This window comes from Piliocolobus tephrosceles, chromosome 11 (genome assembly GCF_002776525.5).
Source record: "Piliocolobus tephrosceles isolate RC106 chromosome 11, ASM277652v3, whole genome shotgun sequence".
In the NCBI taxonomy this organism is placed as follows: Eukaryota; Metazoa; Chordata; class Mammalia; order Primates; family Cercopithecidae; genus Piliocolobus; species Piliocolobus tephrosceles.
In genome coordinates, this window is record NC_045444.1 from 1,315,208 (window position 1) to 1,335,146 (window position 19,939).

The following is a 19,939-nucleotide window of genomic DNA, read 5'->3' on the forward strand; positions in this document are numbered from 1 at the left end:
TGGCAGCAGCTGGGCCTCACCTGCCCTGACACCCCCACCTAATGGAGACTGGGCAGACCCCTCCAAATGGTTGCTATGCCCTGGCCCAGAAGCCTCCAAAAACCCTGAAGCCATTGACTCAGCATTCCTGAAGGCTCCTTCCATGAGTACCCCCATACCAGGCTGCACCCCAAGTCACCTTAGATCTGGTGTTTGATTTCCACTTTGACCAGAGTTGCAGCAGTCTCTTGCTAATATTTATTTCCAGTATTTAAATTCATCTGTGCATAAGTCCTCAGTGTTACTAAGTTTATCAAATATCGAAATGCTTGACTAGGTCTAACAATGTCACCAAGCTGCAGAAGGGCAAGCTGCAGAAGGGATTTGAAACTCATAGTATTATTATTTCATCGCCACTGAGTATGAGAGAGCCCCAGCTAGGTTCTGGGGAGAGCAGCTATGACTCACAAATACTCCCCTCAGAATCTAGTCTTAAATCATTCAAACCACAGAAATGTATTGAGCACTTACTGTGTGCCAGGCCCCAGTAGGTGCTAGAGACACATAAATGAGTTTTTTATTGGCCCCCATCCAATGAGGTGACAGACAAGAGAACCAGGGTGTGCAGCCAATGGTAATGTGACAAAAAGTGCAGAGTTAGTTCCAGAGCGTGAAGTCCTCCCTGTCCTAGACCCAGGTGGAAGCCAGGAGCTGCTCCCCAGGCTGCCTGGACCAGCCTTTTGAGCTCTTGGGACTCTGGCAAACGTCAAAGCTGTTGCAAAAGTCAGAGCTCTTGCAAAAGTTGGAGCTGGCCCATGGCAGGTGGTTGAGAAGTGGCTGCATGACTCTCCCCATGCAGAGCAGTTAGAGGGTGGAGGCCGACTTCCAGTATCCCTGGGAATCCAAAGTAAGAGGCTACTAAGGGGCAGGGGAGGGCCCCTCAGAGGCTTCCAGAAAAAGGCAGTGCAGCAGCTGGACAAACCAGGAGAAGACACACATCCCTAAGCCCAAAAATCCGGTGATGTGAGGCAGGCCGAGCTCAGTGGCAGACACCCTGAGCTGCCTCCGCGTGTCTTGGCTAACTGCTCTTTCCTTACTCCCATGGCTTGCCCTGCCCAGGAGCAGGGCTGAGGCCCACCCCTGATTCAGTAAATCCTATGCCATAACAAGGGGAGGGGTGGGGGCAGCCACAGCCCACAAGACCCACCAGTCCCAGGGTTTGTGCAGCTCCAGGTCTCCCTGGAAAGCAAGAAACACCCAGCTCCAGACGCTGAGGCTGCAGATTCAGCTGCCACTGCCTGATGGCCTCCAACCTGGCTGGATTAACTGGCCCATAGGGAGCTGGCTACCCCCACAATCCAGCTCCCTGGCCTCCCTGGGCAAAGTAAAGCCCTCCTCCCTGGCTCCATAGCGCCCAGTCGTCCCTTCATTCCAGCACTTTGCTCCTTCCTGCATTGTGTAGCTGGACTTTCTCCCAAGAGCTTTAAGAGGGCAGGTCATCTTTGGCTACCTGCATGGCCCTGGCGCCTTGCTCCATGCTGGGTACACAGCAGGTACTCTGGGAATAATGAATAAGAGAACTTCTCAGAGGAGGTTTGGCAGGACGGACCATTGCATAAAACTGCACAGGCTGTGCAGAGGGCGCTCTCCACAGCGATTACTATGTAAATAGCACCTCCTAAAGTTGTACAGCATAGGGACCCTGGTGCTTGAGCATGCCCCACCCCCTCTGCTGCTTCAAGCCCCTGGCCTTGGTGCTGACGGTTGGGCTTTCCTCTTCCCCTTCCCAACCAGCACTGACCATCATCCTTCCCAAACGCTGGCAGTGGGTAGTAATGAACTGTCCCAGTGAGCAGTTCTCCCAGGCTGGGCTGTCAAAGCACGGTAGTGAGAGATTCCTGGTTGGCACGCAGGCCATCTGGATTCTTGGTCAGCCAGGAAACTCTGTCCTTTGGGAATATCCTCCCAGTCAAAATGTTAGGGGGCTCCCGGATTCCCAAGATCTTTATGGTCCCCTAGAACTGCTCCTCTCCCCAGCCTGCAGTGGGCCTGATGACCCACAGGTAGCCAGGGAGTGGTCCCCATGGGATTTGTTTCATTGACTCAGCTAACAATGCCACGATGACGCTGATCACCTTCTTCTCACCTGAGAGACCCAGCTCTGGGCAGCCAAGGGGTGTGTAGGGACAGGGCATATACATGTGACCCTCAAGACCTAGAGGAGCTCAGAGAGAGCATGAATACTTGAAGTCCCTATGAGCAGGGAGGACTTTCTGGACCAAGTGGGCTGGGAGCTGGGCCAACTGTAAAGACCCAGGAAAAAAAAAAAAGTTAAAACTGAGTTGCTCTTGCATGCAAGTGAGTGGTTAGTTCATTCACCCCTTCCACAGCCCTTTCCTGAGCACCTACGCAGTGTTTTTCAAAGTGTGGTCCCCACCCCAGCAGCACCAGCAATTCTGGATGTGGAACCCAGCAATATGTTTTCATCAGTCCTCCAGGTGACCCTGATGCAGCTCAAGTTTGACCTGATGTGTCCTAAGTGCCGGGGTTTGCAAAAGTGAATTTTACTTAGTTCCCACCTTGAGGAGCTTGGAGTTGGGGAGAAGATAGACAGGAAAGAAAACAGTACTGTCCAGTGAGATGGATTGCTCTGGAGGGCCATGGAAGCAGACGAGCAGTTGGTGTGGGCTTGATCCTTGCAAGGGTAAGTGGCCTGGAGACCCCAGTGGCATGACTGTCCCTGGCAGGGAGCCAGATGTTAGGACCAGCATGCCCTAGAGGGCTCAAGGAGCCCAGTGCCCCAGTTCCCAACCACCAGGGCTGTGGCCCTGAGCAGCAGGCCCTCCGACTCTTCCTTCCACCCCAGATCTGCTCTGCTCTTCCCCCATCTTCTCCCCACTCCCGATTCCCAAATAGCAGCAGGTCTTTTCCTCCAATTGTCTTGGAGAGAAATGGGTATGTCTCTCCAGGCCATTATCTTAGAGCACAGTTTTAGAAAATTTTAAAGTAAACTTTTCCATTAGGCAGAGAACACCATGTATTGATTTGGGTGCATCTATTTCTGCTTTACCCAGACAAGAAGATTTACAAAATATCCTAGAGAGGAATAAAATAACAAATGAGCAAATTAAAAGGCCCAGAGCGTAGCACTTTATTTGTCTCATATAATCCTTCCTACACCTCATTAAAGTGAGGAACATCACCCCATAGTGCAGATGAGGAAATGGGGCTCGGGAAGGTGAAGTGACTTGGCCGGGCCACCAGCTAGCAAGTGGTCGGGTGGGATACGAATCCACCCCTCTGCTGGGCCCTTACTGGCTGACCTTGCAGTTTACTAAGGTGACTGATCCGGAATAAATCCAGAGTGTTCTAACGTTTTCCCGAGCCCATGTCCTGTTGGCTGCATGGTGGGACCCATGTTCCATTGACTGCATTGTGGGGAGTGGCCTGGCCTGGCTAGGGAGGCTCTCAGTGACAAATTGTGGCTTCAGTTGTGTGATTTAGAGTCCCAGGGGCTGAAATGACCCTCTGCCTGGTTAAGGAAGGGATGACTTTAGGAGGAAGAGGGACCTAATGCCCCACCTAGAAGATTTGCAGCTGTGTGCATGTTTCCACCTGCACATCCTTCTATAAACCCTCAGCCATGTGGGTGAGTAGCAGATGTCGCCTCCCCCACACCCCCTGGAACACATCTGCCCTGTTCGCTGACGCAGGAGCTGGTGGGGTAGACCTCAGACCCTGGCACTTGGTACACACACATCATCCCGTGGGCCCTGGAATGGCTCTCTGCTTGCATGGATGGCAGAGAAGTAGCTGTGTGAGCAAAGGCCAAGAGGACAGTTTAGCCCAAGGCACCATTTTTACAACAACAACAGGTAATGGTACTGAGTATATAAGCCTCACTTGTCCAGAGGTCATGGGGCTTAGGAACCTCAATTATGTGGAAAACAAACAGGAAATAACTTCAGAAGGTTGCAGAGTCACTGTGTTAGTGTGGTCTTTGTGTTGCTATAAAGGAATACCTGAGGCTGGGGAATTTGTAAAGAGAAAAGGTTTTTTTAGTCCATGACTCTGATGGCTGGAAAGTTCAAGATGAGGCATCTGCATCTGGGGAGGGCCTGAGGCTGCTTCCACTCATGGTGGAGGCCAAAGAAAGGCAAACATTTGAATGCTCTGGATTTATTCCGGATCAGTCACCTTAGTAAACTGCAAGGTCAGCCAGTAAGGGCCCAGCAGAGGGGTGGATTCGTATCCCACCTGACCACTTGCTAGCTGGTGGCCTGGGCAAGTCACTTCACCTTCCTGAGCCCCATTTCCTCATCTGCACCATGTGTGCAGAGGTCACCTGGGGACAGAGGAAGCAAGAGAGAGGGGGGGAGGGAGGTGTCAGGCTCTTAACAAGCTGCTTTCGAGGAAACGAATACAGTGAGAACTAACAGGGAACTTACTTGCCCCTCTGCCCACCCCAAAGCCAGGGAGGGAATCCACCCCCATGACCCAAACACCTTTTATTAGGTGCACTTCCAGTATTGGAGATCAGATTTCAACATGAGGTTTTGGGGCGACAAACCTCCAAACCACAGCAGCCACCAATGGTGTTACAAAATCCATCCAATGATTTAGGCTCATGGAGCGTGCTTGAGCTCTCATCCAAAACATGTTTACTCTTGGTTTACACACACTAGTAGCAGTCTGCCATATCTCAGTTTCCTTTTTTAAGTAACAACTTTTTCAATAACTTTATTGAGCTATACCTCACATTACCATGCAACTCGCCCATTCAAAGTATACAATTCAATGGTTTTTAGTGTATTCAGAGTTGTGTAATCATCACTATAATCAACTGTGGAATATTGCCATCACCCCAAAAAGAAACTGTGTACCCGTGAGCAGTCACACCCCATTTTCTCCAGATCCCCCATTCTGGCAACCACTCATCTACTTTCTGTCTCTATTGATTTGCTTACTCTAGACATTTATATAAATGAAATTATGTAATGTCTGGCCTTTTGTAACTGGCTTCTTTCACTTAAAGTAATGCTTTCAAGGTTCATCCCTGTTGCAGCATGGAAGGGGACTTAGTTTTTCTTTATGGCTGAGTATTATTCCACTGGATGGATAGGCCACATTTTGTTTAACCATTCCTCAGTTGATGGACGTTTGAACTGTTTCCACTTGTTGGGTATGATGAATAATGGGTGAAAATGTTTTTGTGTGGATATACGTTTTTCCTTCTCTTGGATATATAGAGTAGTAGAGTTGCTGGGTCACACAGAAACTCTGTTTAACGTTTTGAACAATTCCCAAGCTGTTCTCCACCGCGGCTGCACCATTTCACAATGCCAGCAGCAGTGTAGGAGGGTTCTGATTTCTCCACATCCTCCCTGTCTTTTAAAAAAATCTATCATTGTAGCCATCCTAGTGGGTGTGAAGTGGTATCTCATTGTGGTTTTCATTTGCATTTCCCTGAGGGCTAATGATGCTGAACATCTTTTCTTTTCATGTGCATTTGTATATCTTTTTTGGAGAAGTGTCTTTTCCAGTCTTTTGCCCACTTTATGTAGGTTCTTTTTAATACCGAGGTGTAAGCGTTCTTCAGATGTTTAGAAATAGGTCCCCTTATCAGATCTATGATTTGCCAGACTTTTCTCCATATTCCAAGCTGGCTTTTCACGTTCTCGATGTTGTAGTCTTTCGATTTCCTCAGCAGCGAATTAGCAGGACCTGGGGGGCTTTAAGAGGCGAGCAGGCGGACAGACAGCGCCCATAAAGGCCTGAGGATGAGAGAACAGGCAGAGCTTATACAAATGCTCTGTGAAAACTGAAGATGAACCCCAGGCAGGTTGGGGTGATCCCTGCGGTGCTGGATGAGGATCTGATTTTGTACTGCGTTTTGGAAGGATTTCTGCCCCCAGAGGCTACGTAGGCTCCAGTGGTGTGTGCAGTCAGGCAGAGAGATGCACAGAACCTCTACAGTGTGCCGGGCATGGTGCGGGGTTCTGGGTGCGTGTGGAACAAAACACAGCGATCTTGCCCTCCCAAAGCTCAGGGAAGTGGGGGCAGGGGGTGGACAAGGAGCACGTGAAAAGAAAGACCACAGGGGAAGAACTCCCAGAAACATCCCAGCCACAGAGCAACGCCCCAGGTGTATATGGCCCTTGGCTACTTCATGCCCTTGAGGGAAAATCGGCGTTTTCATTTTACACGTGAAGAAACAGGTTAGAGAAAGGACTGACATGTCCAGTACCTCCCAGTGAGAAGATACTCAGGGTAGACCTCAGACCCAGTTCCTTCCTCTTTCCCTCTCTACACGTTTGCAGTCTGGAAGAGAGTTCTGTGCAAGAATTTGTTTGTTTGTTTTGGTTTGTTTGTTTGGTTTTTGTTTGAGACGGAGTGTCACTCTGCCGCCCAGCCTGGAGTGCAGTGGCGCGATCTCGGCTCACTGCAACCTCTGCCTCCCAGGTTCAAGTGATTCTCCTGCTTCAGCCTCCAGAGTAGCTAGGATTACAGGCACGTGCCACCACACCCGGGTAATTTTTGTACTTTTAGTAGAGATGGGGTATCACCATGTTGGCCAGGCTGTATGCAAGAACTGACGTTTTCACCTGTGGCTTGCCGAGCCCTGGTGCTGGTTGTGGGCACATACTCGTTCACCCAGGGACACGCACTGCTGATGTGTGCCTGCACTCTGGGCCATCCTGGGCCCCCTTTGCTCAATGCAGGCCCCTCTTTCTGAAGTGCTTTTCTTGGGCTCACTCTCAATTCGTCAAGGCTCAGCTCAAGCCCACCTCCTGCAGGAATCCCCCCAGTCCCCGCTGTCTGAAGTCAGTGCCCTTGTCAGGAGACCTTGAACACTTTAGTCCACTGCCTGGCCCTCCCAGGGGGCAAAGGTCTCCAGGGTGTGTGTGGACTTCCTCAGGGCTTGTTAGGGCTCATTCCCTGAGAGCAGGGAGGACATACAGAGCCTCCCTTGCGCCTACATTTGTTTACATATGATTCATACCACATACAACGTTATAGGGCACTGCTGCATAAGTGTACATTTTCAATGTGTTTTACTTATAAAGAAATAGAGCAGTAATAGGAATACATGCCTCCAAATGTAATTTTACTGACCAGATAAAAAAACATTTTTTTAATTGAAAATTAAGTAGCCGAGCCGGGCACGGTGGCTCAAGCCTATAATCCCAGCACTTTGGGAGGCCGAGACGGGCGGATCACGAGGTCAGGAGATCGAGACCATCCTGGCTAACACGGTGAAACCCCGTCTCTACTAAAAAATGCAAAAAAAAAAGACTAGCCGGGCGAGGTGGCGGGCGCCTGTAGTCCCAGCTACTCGGGAGGCTGAGGCAGGAGAATGGCGTAAACCCGGGAGGCGGAGCTTGCAGTGAGCTGAGATCTGGCCACTGCACTCCAGCCTGGGAGACAGAGCGAGACTCCGTCTCAAAAAAAAAACAAAAAAAAGAAAAAAGAAAATTAAGTAGCTGGACGTGGTAGCATGCGCCTGTAGTCCCAGCGACTCAGAAGTCTGAGACAGGAGAATTGCATGAACCTGGGAGGCAGAGGTTGCAGTGAGTCGAGATCGCGCCACCGCACTCCAGCCTGGCGACAGAGCGAGACTCCATCTCAATAAATAAATAAATAAATAACCAACAATTTTTTTAAAAAATTGAAGATAACTGTGGGCTCCTTGAGGACAAGAACTGGGTTATTTTCTCTCTCCTTGCTCAGTCAGTCCCCACATGGGAGGTGTAGGAGACACGCCGTTCTTGGCCTGCAGGCTGCCCCTCCTCCATTTAGCTGCAGGGTACCACAGGCAGCTTCTGATTGCCGGTGGTCTCAGCCCCTCCATCCACACCGACCTCACAGCAAACCCTCCGTGGCCACAGCCTGCCCCGGCCGCTCATGTCGGAAAGGTGATCAGTGTCCATGAAGAAGAGGCCAGGGGACTGTGGATGTCATACCGCTAACCATTAGTGACCTGCACAAGAGCAGACAGGAGCTGGCAGGCAGGCCCATGGGCCAGGCGTGGCTCCCAGCCATAAATACAGGCTGTAGTTCTGCCGGGAAGAGGGAGGGGACAGACAAGCCTGGGCAGAGACCCAGAGGGGACTGGGACACCCGAGCCTCCATGCAGTTCTGTCCACAGCTTGGGAGGGGAGGTGGGCAGGTCTGCGTGCAGGAGACAGGCCTCGGCCCACAGAGCTGCAATCTGATCCCGTCTGCTCCCTCTCCAGTTCTATAAATAGAACCCCCAGGGAACCAGGGCCCAGACAGGATTAGTCACACCCTCACCTCAGGCCGCAGGGACAGGCCTCTGGGACTTCCAGGACATGTACCACCTGTCCTGCCCCCAACCCACCTGTCCTGCCCCCAACCCACACCAGCCTTCAGCAGGAGGGTTCATGCTGAGCATCAGGAGGGGGGAGAAGAATTGAATGTGGCCACTGTCCATGAAGAAGTTAGAGAAGAGTACACACAGCACACATGCACACAAGAATAGGACACGTGTACACACACACACACACACACACACACACACACACACACACGATTAGGAAACACAAGTGCACATACAACCAGTCAGAAAAGAGCTCTGAGCTTTTACACATATTAACTCATTTCATCTTCAAACAGCCTTTAGAGAGGTATGATTAGCATTCCCATTTTAAAGGTGAGGGAACTAAGGCACAGAGAAGCTAGTAACTTGCCCAAAGGCACCAAGGTACTGAATGACGTTTGAGGCCATGATTTCTCCCCAGGCCTTTAACCACCTGCCTGACTCCTCCCAGCCAAGTGGCTCTGTTCCTGCATCAGAAATGTCAAGAAAGAGGCCGCCTAGGGAGCAATACAAGGCGGCATTACAACTTGGCGATTTCCTGTCGCAGACTGCATTTGGGTGGCAAGAGAAGCTTTGGAGGTGCTTAACGTTTAGTTTGCGTTTATCCTACAGCTGAAAAGCAGGGCCCCTTAGAACCATGTCTAGGACTTTTCATAGCTCCCTAGACTGCTGGGGCTGAAAGGGGCTTAGAGCTGAGCTGGTGCAGCAGCTCCTGTTAGAGAAGCCACCCAGAGAGGCCCAGGGACCTCCTATGTCCCAGCGCCAGTTAGAGGCAGAGCTGGGACCAGCTCTCCTCGGCTGCGGCAGCCTCCATATCAGCTCCCTGGAAGGTTCTGAGCAACACCCTCAAGGCCCAGCCCCGGCAATCCCTTCCCACCTGTGATTAGCTTTGGGGTTCAGCAAAGACAGGACTCAAAATCTGGATCTGCTCGCCTTGCTTCACTTTGGGCTGGTTCAGTTTTCTTTCGAGGTAAATCATTTGAGGTTTTTCAGGGATCCTCAGATGCATATCTGAGTGAAGCTGCCCTGGCTTCTCCTTCAGCTGCGCCCTGGGCAAGAGCCCGGGCCATACCTGTGCCATGCCTGAGCTCTGTCTCTAGCTGCCCCATGTCCAGTCGGCGGCGGCGGGTCTTATTCAAGCCCCTTTTCCCCCAGCACACACTAACTTGTAAGTCCGTGGGGTGGGGACCGCTTCTCACTCATCTTCATATGCTTAGGAGTGTTCAGCACAAAGTCACTCAGGAGATGGGAGGGAGGGGAGACAGAGAGGGCAGAGATAGAGGAGAGGCTTCTGTCTAGAGGGGCCCTACTTAGGATCAACCAAATCATTAGCAAATGTTGGAAAGATGGTCCAGAGGCCTCAGGGTGGCTACTCTTCCTCCCCATCAGGGCAAAACTCCCCGGGACTTGTGTCTCCCTGTGGTTGGGGACAGGCCTGGGTATATCTGTCCCAGCCTTGACTGACCACAAGGGGAGCCTTGGCCCTCCCGATTGCAGGAGAAGAGGGATTTGAATTCACCTTGGCCCAAATCACAGATACTGGCCTGTGAGCCCTGAGGCCATCTGCAAGGCCCTTGGGCTGACATAACTGTCACCCAGCTCTTCATCCTCCTTCCCTGGGGTCGAAGGGGTGCCGGCAGGGTCTTCTGCCCTCTCTCTGCCTGGGCCCTGCTGCTGGCATGGAGCTTCGTTTCTGTTGGCAGCCAGTGTTTGCTTAGTGATTACTGAATGCCATTTGCTAGGTGCTTATTATGTGCCCAGCACTGTTCTAAGTGCTTTGCACAATTTACCTATTTACTCCTACAACCTGCCCATAAGGCAAGTGCTGCGATGGTCTCCCTTTTATAGCTGAGAAAACTGAGGCACAGACAGGCCCATGGTCACACAGTTCAAATGCGGCAGAGTCAGGACCAGAATCCAGGCGGTCTGGCTCCAGAGCCCGGCTCCTGGACCGGGCAGCCTCGTGGGCCTGGTGCAGACCCGCCTGCCATGGACTCACTATAGGATGGGTCAGGAGGCCCATTGTCACCTACAAAATGTAGCTTACCACCCAGGAAATGCTCCCAGAACCAGGCAGAAGACATCGTCTCCTATTCTCAGGGTGGCTGTGCCCAGCGTGTGTGGGATGGGGGTCTTGGCGGGTGCCTGCATGTCTGTGCAGGTGTGCCACCCCCATCTGTGGACTCAGGAAGCACGATCCCCACAAAAGCAACCTGTCAGCGTCTCAGCTCAGCCAATCCCTGCTATCCTGTGACAGGCAGGGCCGTGTTTGAAAACCACGTTAAAGATGCGCAAGAGGCTGAGGGAGTTTCCCACGCTGGCAGAGGCAGGACGGGAACACACGTCCCCTGACTCTTGACACTGAGAATGCACCTCCTTCCACCTGGCCTCTTGTACCAGCCAGTGTGGTCCCAGCTCTGCAGCAATCTGGGACATCTCTGGAAAGCTCGATGTTCTCTGTCTGGGCAGTAAGACGGAGTGAAGCTCTGACTGCCGAGGCAGACAGACCTGCCTCCTGCTCTTCCTCCCCTCAATCATTTGTGCTGCCTGAAACAAGTTCCTGAGCCTCCCTGAGCCTCGGTTCCCTCCTCTGTAAAGTGGGAATGATAACTGAATCTACCTGCTGGGGTTCTTGTGAGGACCAGAGGCCCGTCCCCCGAGGGAAGCCCCGACAGCAGCGATGGGTGTATGGTAGGCATTCCGTTAACAAGAGCTGCTGCTGCTGCCTTAGAAAAGGAACGACCACAGTTTTGAAAACCTCTTAAGATTGCATTATTTGTCATCTGAGAGCAGAGATTGTGATCTCCACCGACAAAGATGGAAGCTGGGGCCCAGGGAGGCACACAGACTTGTCTGAAGACACACAGCTGTTTCATAGCAGAGCCGGGCCCAGCCTCCTGGTCCCCCTGCCCCATCTTTGTGTCAGTCCCTGGACCGACTCTGCACCTGGTCAGGTGTCCAGAGGTTCCAGGAGAGGGTTGTGGAAAAGTGGGAAGAGGCAGACACCTAAGCAGGGTGTTGAAAGTCACCCCGACTGCTCTGCTGCCTCAGGGCAGGGGTTCTTAAGCCCTGTGGAACCGTAGGCTAGGGAAGCTTGTGGACTTCTGCTCAGAATAATGTTCTTACGTGCACCAAATAAAATAGCCTAGGGTTACAGAGGAAACATATTACATGGACACATGGTGAAAATATTTTTTAAAAAAGACTACAGTAGCATTATGCATGCTTCTTTATTAGCACATTAAATAACAAGCTCTAGTGGTATATCTAATGTCCACCATGATTTTATTTTTACTTTATTTTATTATTATTATTATTTTGAGACAGGCTTGCTCTGTCACCCAAGCTGGAGCTCAGTGGTGTCATCACTTCAGTCTTCAACTCCTGGGCTCAAGCGATCCTCCTGCCTCAGTGTCCTGAGTAGCTGGGACTACAGGCATGTGCCACTGTGCCTGGCTAATTTTTTTTATTATTATTATTATTTCAGAGATGGGACTTCCCTATGTGGCCCAGGCTGGCCTTGAACTCCTGACCTCAAGCCATTCTCCTGCCTTGGCCTCCTAAAGTGCTAAGATAACAGGTGTGAGTCACTGCACCTGGCTAGCATAGTTTTAAATTTGGGCTTAATTTAAATAGTATCTGGATACATTATTTACAGGTAAATTTATGATATAATCTTGGCCAGTGTTAATGAAAATTATGTTGCCTACTTCATACTTAAAGGAAATAGCAAATTTTAGTTAGAAGTTGGTGACAATTAATATATAATAATTTTTCCCATCCAAGTTTACTGTAGACTGCTGGCCCGAGTCCAGGGTTTCCTCCACATCCACTCATATCTTGGGCTCAGCAAAGAAGATCGCAGGGCACCCACCCTATCTTAGGGGCCCATTCACATGTCTCTCCAGTCCTGCCCTCAGAGATCAGGGTTTGGTGTTCGTTCATTCATTCATTCAGCAAACACTGAGCACTGCCTCTGTGCCAGACTATGATACACAGTGAGATCCAAGGTCAGAGGAGATGAGGTCCTGCCCTCAAGCTGTTCACTATCCTTCAGGGAGAGCATAAGAAGAACTGCTCCAAGATGCAAAATGTCGACAGGTATAGGGACATGCTCACCCTTCCTGGTCATCAAACACCCAGCGATGGTGAGGTTGGGATTAGATGGTCACGGTCCATTGTATCATCCTTTTGAAAAGAAGTGTGGCACTGCATCACATTGGTCATGGAAATTCCAGAGTCCCCTATCCCAGCACTCTCACTCTGCCAGCTTTTCCCCGAGGAAATGATTCAGCAGGAGGGACAAAGGGTGGAGGGCAGAAGTCCTCCCTGCTTTTCCTGAGTCTGTGCTCTCCCCAGGGAAGGGGCTGTGTTGTGCTCAGCTTGTTCCCCTGGTGCTGACATGTGGTAGCACTCGGTGAACACCTGCTGGGTGAATGTCTGACTGCCGTGTAGTTACGATGTGTAAGAGGAGGGAGGTGGCAGAAGGGGCAGTCCAGGAGCCCTCCAGTGACCAGGTTCCTGACTTCTCTTGCAGCCACCAAAATGTCAGGAGAGATGGACAAGCCACTGATCAGCCTCCACCTGGTGGACAGCGATAGCAGCCTTGCCAAGGTCCCCGATGAGGCCCCCAAAGTGGGCATCCTGGGAAGCGGGGACTTTGCCCGCTCCCTGGCCACACGCCTGGTGGGCTCTGGCTTCAAAGTGGTGGTGGGGAGCCGCAACCCCAAACGCACAGCCGGGCTGTTCCCCTCAGCGGCCCAAGTGACTTTCCAGGAGGAGGCAGTGAGCTCCCCAGAGGTCATCTTTGTGGCTGTGTTCCGGGAGCACTATGCTTCACTGTGCAGTCTCAGTGAGCAGCTGGTTGGCAAGATCCTGGTGGATGTGAGCAACCCTACAGAGCAAGAGCACCTTCAGCATCGTGAGTCCAATGCTGAGTACCTGGCCTCCCTCTTCCCCACCTGCACAGTGGTCAAGGCCTTCAATGTCATCTCCGCCTGGACCCTGCAGGCTGGCCCGAGGGATGGTAATAGGCAGGTAGGTTCTGGGGGAGTAATAGCCATCATAACAATAAATATAAATGGCTAATTTTCATTGAGTGCTGCCAGCATGCCAGGCTCTTTTATTTTTGGTATATTATCATAGCTAATCCTGCATCACTGCAAAATTCCATTTTACAGAACAGGAAATTGAGGCTCAAAGATATTAATGATCTTACTCAAAATCCCATAGCTGGTAAGTTGGGATTTGAACCCAGTTCCTATGGATCTGAAACCCATGTTCTTTCTGCTATGGTAACTGGGTTTCCTAGAGGGCAAGGAGGAAAAGTTTGATGACTTTTTGCTATTTGAAACCAAGAAGGAGAGAGACTTGGCTTTTAGAATTGGACTTATAAGGAGGAAAGTAACACACTTATGTATCAGGCCCCGAGAAAGGCAGGCATGTCTCAAACCTTTTCTTACTTATTCTAAGGGCTTCCAAGAACTGATTTCTCAGAAAAGTCAACAGCGAGTTTTTCTGGGGCTAGATAATGGCTCCATGGAACAGCTAGAGCTGCATACATTTCTTGCCACGAGGTGTTCTTACCAAGACAAGGTGGTTTTTAATGCCACCTTGGTTTTTAATGCATTTTCTTGACGAAAGAATGCTAGACTCCATGTGTGTGAGAACTTCCACCAGTGAGTCCAGCCCAGGTGCCGGGCTCTGTAGGACAGTTTCAAGGTGCCCAGCTATACCTGACTATAGCACCTTAAATGCAGGCTGCATCACGGGACTCCCAGGTATGGACCAGGAGGAACAGTAGGGAGTGTTGGGTGCAGGGCCTAGAGGGAACAGAGCAAGCAGGCTGGCTGGAGAAGACTCGGAGGAGGGCTTTGACCTGGGCCCACCTCATGCTGTCAGGCTCAGGGAGCAGGGAGTGCATTCCAGTCTGAGAGAACAATTTGAAAAGGCACAGAGATAAGAAACAATGCTCCTAGACCTCAGTTTTCTCATCTGAAAAACGAAGACAATAGTACCTACCTGTGGGTTCATGGCAAGGCTGAGAGATCATATATGTAAAGCTCAGCACAGAGTAGGTGTTCAGTTCTGTGTTTTGAGACTAGGCTGACCAATGCGGTGTCAACAAGGCCCACGGGGTGCTTTGGGATCTGAGGACTCCAATGTGCCTGCAGGGGGACCTCGTGGGTCAGAGCAGTGGGCTTCAAGGCAGAGAAGGCAGGCTGGAGCTGGCTCGTGGAAGACCTTATGTGCAGACTGAGGGCCCTACTGAGCCGTGAGACATCATCAAGGGGGGCGATTCTGAACTGAGGGATGGAGCTGCAGCCACCGCTGCCCATCCGGCACCATATGCAAAACTCTTCTGCTGAGCGGCTCCCAGGGCAGGCCATAGCCTTGGCGACAGCCATGTCAGGGGCCCATGGGGACAGCCTGAATGAGCATTTTGCTTGTGGCTGCTGATGTCCATGAGCTGGGCAAGGAGCTTACTGTTCGCAGCCTCTCTCCTTGAGCAGTTGGCCTGGCTGGGCAGCTGGGCCAGCGGCTGGGAGGCCTTGGCACCAAAGACCCATGGCCTGGGAGCTAGAGTCCCATTAGCTCCCACCTGTACCATTGACTGGCAGCTCACTTGGACAAGTCCCTGCCCCTCTGGCCCTCAGTTTCCTCAGCTGCTCAGTGAGGCCTTGCCCACTCCTACGGCCTGTGACCCCGTCTGATTGCCCCGCTTTTCCTCCCACAGGTGCCCATCTGCAGTGACCAGCCGGAAGCCAAGCGTGCTGTCTCGGAGATGGCGCTCGCCATGGGCTTCATGCCCGTGGACATGGGATCCCTGGCATCAGCCCGGGAAGTGGAGGCCATGCCCCTGCGCCTCCTCCCGGCCTGGAAGGTGCCCACCCTGCTGGCCCTGGGGCTCTTCGTCTGCTTCTATGCCTACAACTTCGTCCGGGACGTGCTGCAGCCCTACATGCAGGAGAGCCAGAACAAGTTCTTCAAGCTGCCCGTGTCCGTGGTCAACACCACACTGCCGTGTGTGGCCTATGTGCTGCTGTCGCTGGTGTACTTGCCCGGCGTGCTGGCGGCTGCCCTGCAGCTGCAGCGCGGCACCAAGTACCAGCGCTTCCCTGACTGGCTGGACCACTGGCTGCAGCACCGCAAGCAGATCGGGCTACTCAGCTTCTTCTGTGCCGCCCTGCACGCCCTCTACAGCTTCTGCTTGCCGCTGCGCCGCGCCCACCGCTACGACCTGGTCAACCTGGCAGTCAAGCAGGTACCCATCCCACTCCCTTCCTCCCTCTGGCAACTCAGCACATGCTTGTCCAGTGCCCTCCACCAACCAGGTGCAGCCGATACCCACAGGTGCAGCCTTACCAGGTGCCAACTGCAGATTCTGTTCTCATGAGGCAGCACCCACATCCTCCTGCCCAAGATTTTGAGTCTCAGTGAACAAAGCAGATGAAAATTCCTGCCCCCATGGGTACATCCCAGTTGGGGCAGACTTCAACAAAATACAGCAGTGAATTATAGTGGGCGAAGGCGCAAACGAAAGCAGGGGTGGGTGGTGGGGGTGCAGTTTTGAAGATGGTCGGGGAGGCCTTGCAGAGTGAGTGCTATGTGAGCAGAGCTGGAAGGAGAGGAGAGGGGCCGGTGGCCCGCTGGGCCCCTTGCAGGCCACGGGGCATAGGCCTTGGGCAGAAGTGTGCCTGGTATGTTGGGGGAGCAGCCAGGAGGCCCATGTGGCTGGAGCTGAACAAGGAGCGGCTGGCAGGCGAGGCCTGAGAGGAAGGGCTTCAGCCTTAGGCTCTGAGTGAAATACGGAGCTGGTGAAGGTTTGAATTTAGGCGTTGATCTGCCTGACATTTTAAGTGGTTCTCTCTGGTTTTTGGCTGAGAACAGACTGTAGGAGGTCAGAAGCAGCTAGCTGCTGGGGCCAGCGAGGAGGCCGTGCATATGCCCAGATTTGAGGCAGTAGAAGCTGGAGGCAGTGGGAGCAGTGGAGGAGCAAGGAGATCCCGAAGGCACATGTGAAGCTGGAGTGCATGGAATTGCTGCTGGAATGGGCCCGGGGTTTTGTGGGTTGGTCAAGGATGACTCTGGGGTTTGGGTCTGAGCACCTGAAAGAGAGAGTTGCTGTCAGCTGAGATGGGGGAGGCTGCAGGAGTCAGCGCTCCAGGTTTGGGTTTGTTGTTGTTATTCTTTGTTTTTTACTGGGGGTGGCATTAATCATTCATTTAGAAAATCCATATGGCACTTGGTTGCCAGCAGGATTCCTGGGAAGTGGAGGGCCTCCAGGCCACACCAGGTGGGGACCACCCAGGCATCAGCTGGCACCTGTGCCCACAGAAACAGGCCCCTGATGCTCCCTCCTGGTCCGCAAGCTCACGGGGCCTGATTCTTAGTCCCAAGCTCACATCTTCAAGCAACACTGTCTTTCTTTATTTTCTCCAAATTGATTCCACCTCCAGTGCCCAGCCCTGGGTCTGGTTGGTACATAGGTCCTGCCCACTCCAGGACGCTAGTCACCCAACAGGGTTCGACCCAGGTGCTCGTGAGACACTTCTCATCCACCCCTCATTCCAGCCTGGCAGCCCCTGCAGCTCCTGCTCCTGCTCAGGATGCAGGGACCTTGTTGAGGCTGGGCCCTCCCCTAAACACCTAGCACAGGACCATCCCCTCCGAGGATGGGGGATTGGCAGGACTGGGAAGCAGGGCTGGGCACCTCCTGAGAACCACAGACCTCAGCCCCTACTCACTCTCAGGGTTGCTGCTTCTCTGCCAGCAGCTAGTCGACTGCCCTCACCCTTCACCACCCACAGATACCGGCATCATTGCATCTGTGGGCTCAGACTTTCCTAAGACAAAGGAAGAACCCCAGAGTTCAGGCAGAAAAGCAAGATGCTTGATGGAAATGAGAGGAAGGGAAGAAATCAGTCCTGAACGCTTCTCAAGAGCTCGCTGTGTTCCAGGAACCATTCTAAGAGCTTCACACACCACTGTGAATTCATTTAACCGCATCTCATCCCTGTAGGCCAAGTGCTATTCTATCCTTATTTCATAGATGAGAAATCTGAGGCACAGAGGGGTTAAGTAACTTGGCCAAAGTCACACAGCCAGTAAGTAGCAGAGCTGGGATTCAGATCCAGCTATTTTCCAGATCCATGCTTATACCCACGCTGCTTTCTACAGGGAAACCAAAGTAACAATTGAGTAAATGATTTCAGAACTAGGTCATTGACTCACTCATTCACTGAGCACCTACTCTGCCAGGCCCTGGGGCCACAGAAAGGAGTCAGAAAGACACAGACCATCTGGCTCCTTGCCTCAGCTGGTGTGGGGCAGTGTGGAGGCCTGAAGGCCAGAGCCTGGACTCATGCTCTCCAACGTCGCCGACTGGAACAAAGATCTTGACCTTGAGCAAGTTACCGGCCCTCTTTTGTCCTCGGGGCCCTGATGGGTAGGCCAAGCTCTCTCCTAGTGCTAATGTTTTTGATGCTCTTTGATGATATTTTCTAACTGACTTCTACACAGCGCCAGCCCCGTGGCGGGAGGCTCTGCGGGGCTCCTTGGGGACTAGTACAGTGTTGCTGCCCAGGAGGGGGCAGATCTGCGTAGAAGAGCCCACTCCCTCTCCCCTGAGCTGGCAGGCATTTCCAGCAGCAGTGGGAAAGACGGTGACGGTGCCCACTATCCCCCACAGTGGGCAAAAGACTCACCACTGCTCCCTCCCTCGCCGCCACCCTCCAACTGCCTTTGTCTAAATTCTCTGCCCTGCCAAGGCTCTCCCTGATATTCCATTAACCCAATTCTGCCCTGATGCAAATACCAGGGCACAGAGGGGCGCATGCAAGGTAATTTTCCCTGCGTCCCAAAACTCTTCAGGGCTGAAGGCCCTGGTGAGGTTACCAGGCAACCATCCCTCCCGCAGGACGAGATCAGTCAGACACCGAAGGCCTCTCACGCAAAGGGGCTTAAACTTGTTCTGCAGAGTTCTTAAGGGCAAAACCAGGGCTGATGTGGGTATGTCGGGTGGAGGGTCAGAGGGAGGCAGGGCCTTGACACACAGCAGCCCAGATGTGGGGAGGTGCCCAAGCCTGGGCACATCCAAGCAGATTCTGGACGGTCCGCGGTAAGCCATGCCCGTGGTTCTGGGCCTGGGCACCTGAGGCTGTTCTGCCTTCAGCCCCAAACAGCAGGGCCTCTGGGCAGCTCAGGCCTGATGTGTGGCTTCTGCTGCCAGCCCGTGGGCATCTCACCACAGGGTCCCCACACATCCACTCACCACCCAACTGCCCACGGGGCCCTTGGCTCAAGGGAGCACATTAGTCCAGGCACAAGAAACTCCTCGAAGATTTCCTTACAGCCCTGAGTCTGCAGATTAGGAGGCAAAGCTGTATCCCAACTGTGGGGAAAACCTTTGAGACCATGTTTACAGACTGTATTATTACCAACAATGACTGATATTTGTACAGGGCATTTGGTTTTGCTTGTGTATTTCCCTGGAAATACACATTTCAAGATCAAAATCAAAGATCAAGACCAAAGAAATGTTTGGGCTGCACACTGTTCTCCTATTACCTTCACCCCAAGCTACGTCTGCACATGGCTGGCCTAGGATGGTCAGTCTGAAACTCTCATCTGACCATGTCATTGCTGAAAAGGTTCAGTGATTCCAGTGTCCTTGGAATAATGGTAGAACCCTCACTATGCAGCTAGACTCCCTCCACAGTCTCATCTCCCCTTCTCCTGTGACGTATCAACACTTGGGTCCCATATTGTCCTCTAAATGGGCAGAGCCCATTCCTCTTGGCTTGGCATGCCCACCCTGGGACACCTTGACAGCCTGCAAACTCCTATTCCTCCTTCAAAACCCTACCTCTGTTAACCTCCCCCAGCCTCTCCCCTGACTTCCCCGTACCTGCCTCTGTCATCTGTTGTATTTTGTAAAGACTATTATTTTTCTTACACACTGCTTCATACCCGACTCAGAGGTCCACGACTGGGTCTGCCACACCTTGGGGTCCATGGTTCCTAACACAGGGTCCCAGTGCATGTTCACGGAGTGCCTGATTTTTAAATTGGCCACCACAAAGCCAATACCAGGCATCTTTTTTTTTTTTTTTGCTAACTTAAATTTATTTTATTTATTTATTTATTTATTTATTATTATTATGCTTTAAGTTCTAGGGTACATGTGCATAATGTGCAGGTTTGTTACATATGTATACCTGTGCCATGTTGGTGTGCTGCACCCATCAACTCGTCAGCACCCATCAACTCATCATTTACATCAGGTATAACTCCCAATGCCATCCCTCCCCCCTCCCCCCTCCCCATAATAGGCCCTGGAGTGTGATGTTCCCCTTCCCGAGTCCAAGTGATGTCATTGTTCAGTTCCCACCTATGAGTGAGAACATGCGGTGTTTGGTTTTCTGTTCTTGCGATAGTTTGCTGAGAATGATGGTTTCCAGCTGCATCCATGTCCCTACAAAGGACGCAAACTCATCCTTTTTTATGGCTACATAGTATTCCATGGTGTATATGTGCCACATTTTCTTAATCCAGTCTGTCACTGATGGATATTTGGGTTGATTCCAAGTCTTTGCTATTTTGAATAGTGCCGCAATA

At 52.0% G+C, this 19,939-nt stretch overlaps 1 protein-coding gene across 6 annotated transcripts in view; it reads left to right on the forward strand.

The window, feature by feature from the left end:
- STEAP3 (STEAP3 metalloreductase) overlaps positions 1 to 19,939 on the forward strand; it is a 45,671-nt gene that overhangs the window by 10,478 nt on the left and 15,254 nt on the right. For 5 of the 6 annotated variants that reach the window (XM_023185166.2, XM_023185170.2, XM_031936406.1 and 2 more), the window contains 2 exons: positions 12,858 to 13,357; positions 15,057 to 15,584. In XM_023185166.2, the coding sequence (XP_023040934.2) occupies positions 12,866 to 13,357; positions 15,057 to 15,584 (1,020 nt within the window). In that variant the 5' untranslated portion in view covers positions 12,858 to 12,865. Of the gene's footprint in view, positions 1 to 8,822; positions 8,900 to 12,857; positions 13,358 to 15,056; positions 15,585 to 19,939 lie in introns of those variants that run through there. The other variant, XM_023185167.2, reaches the window with a different exon arrangement.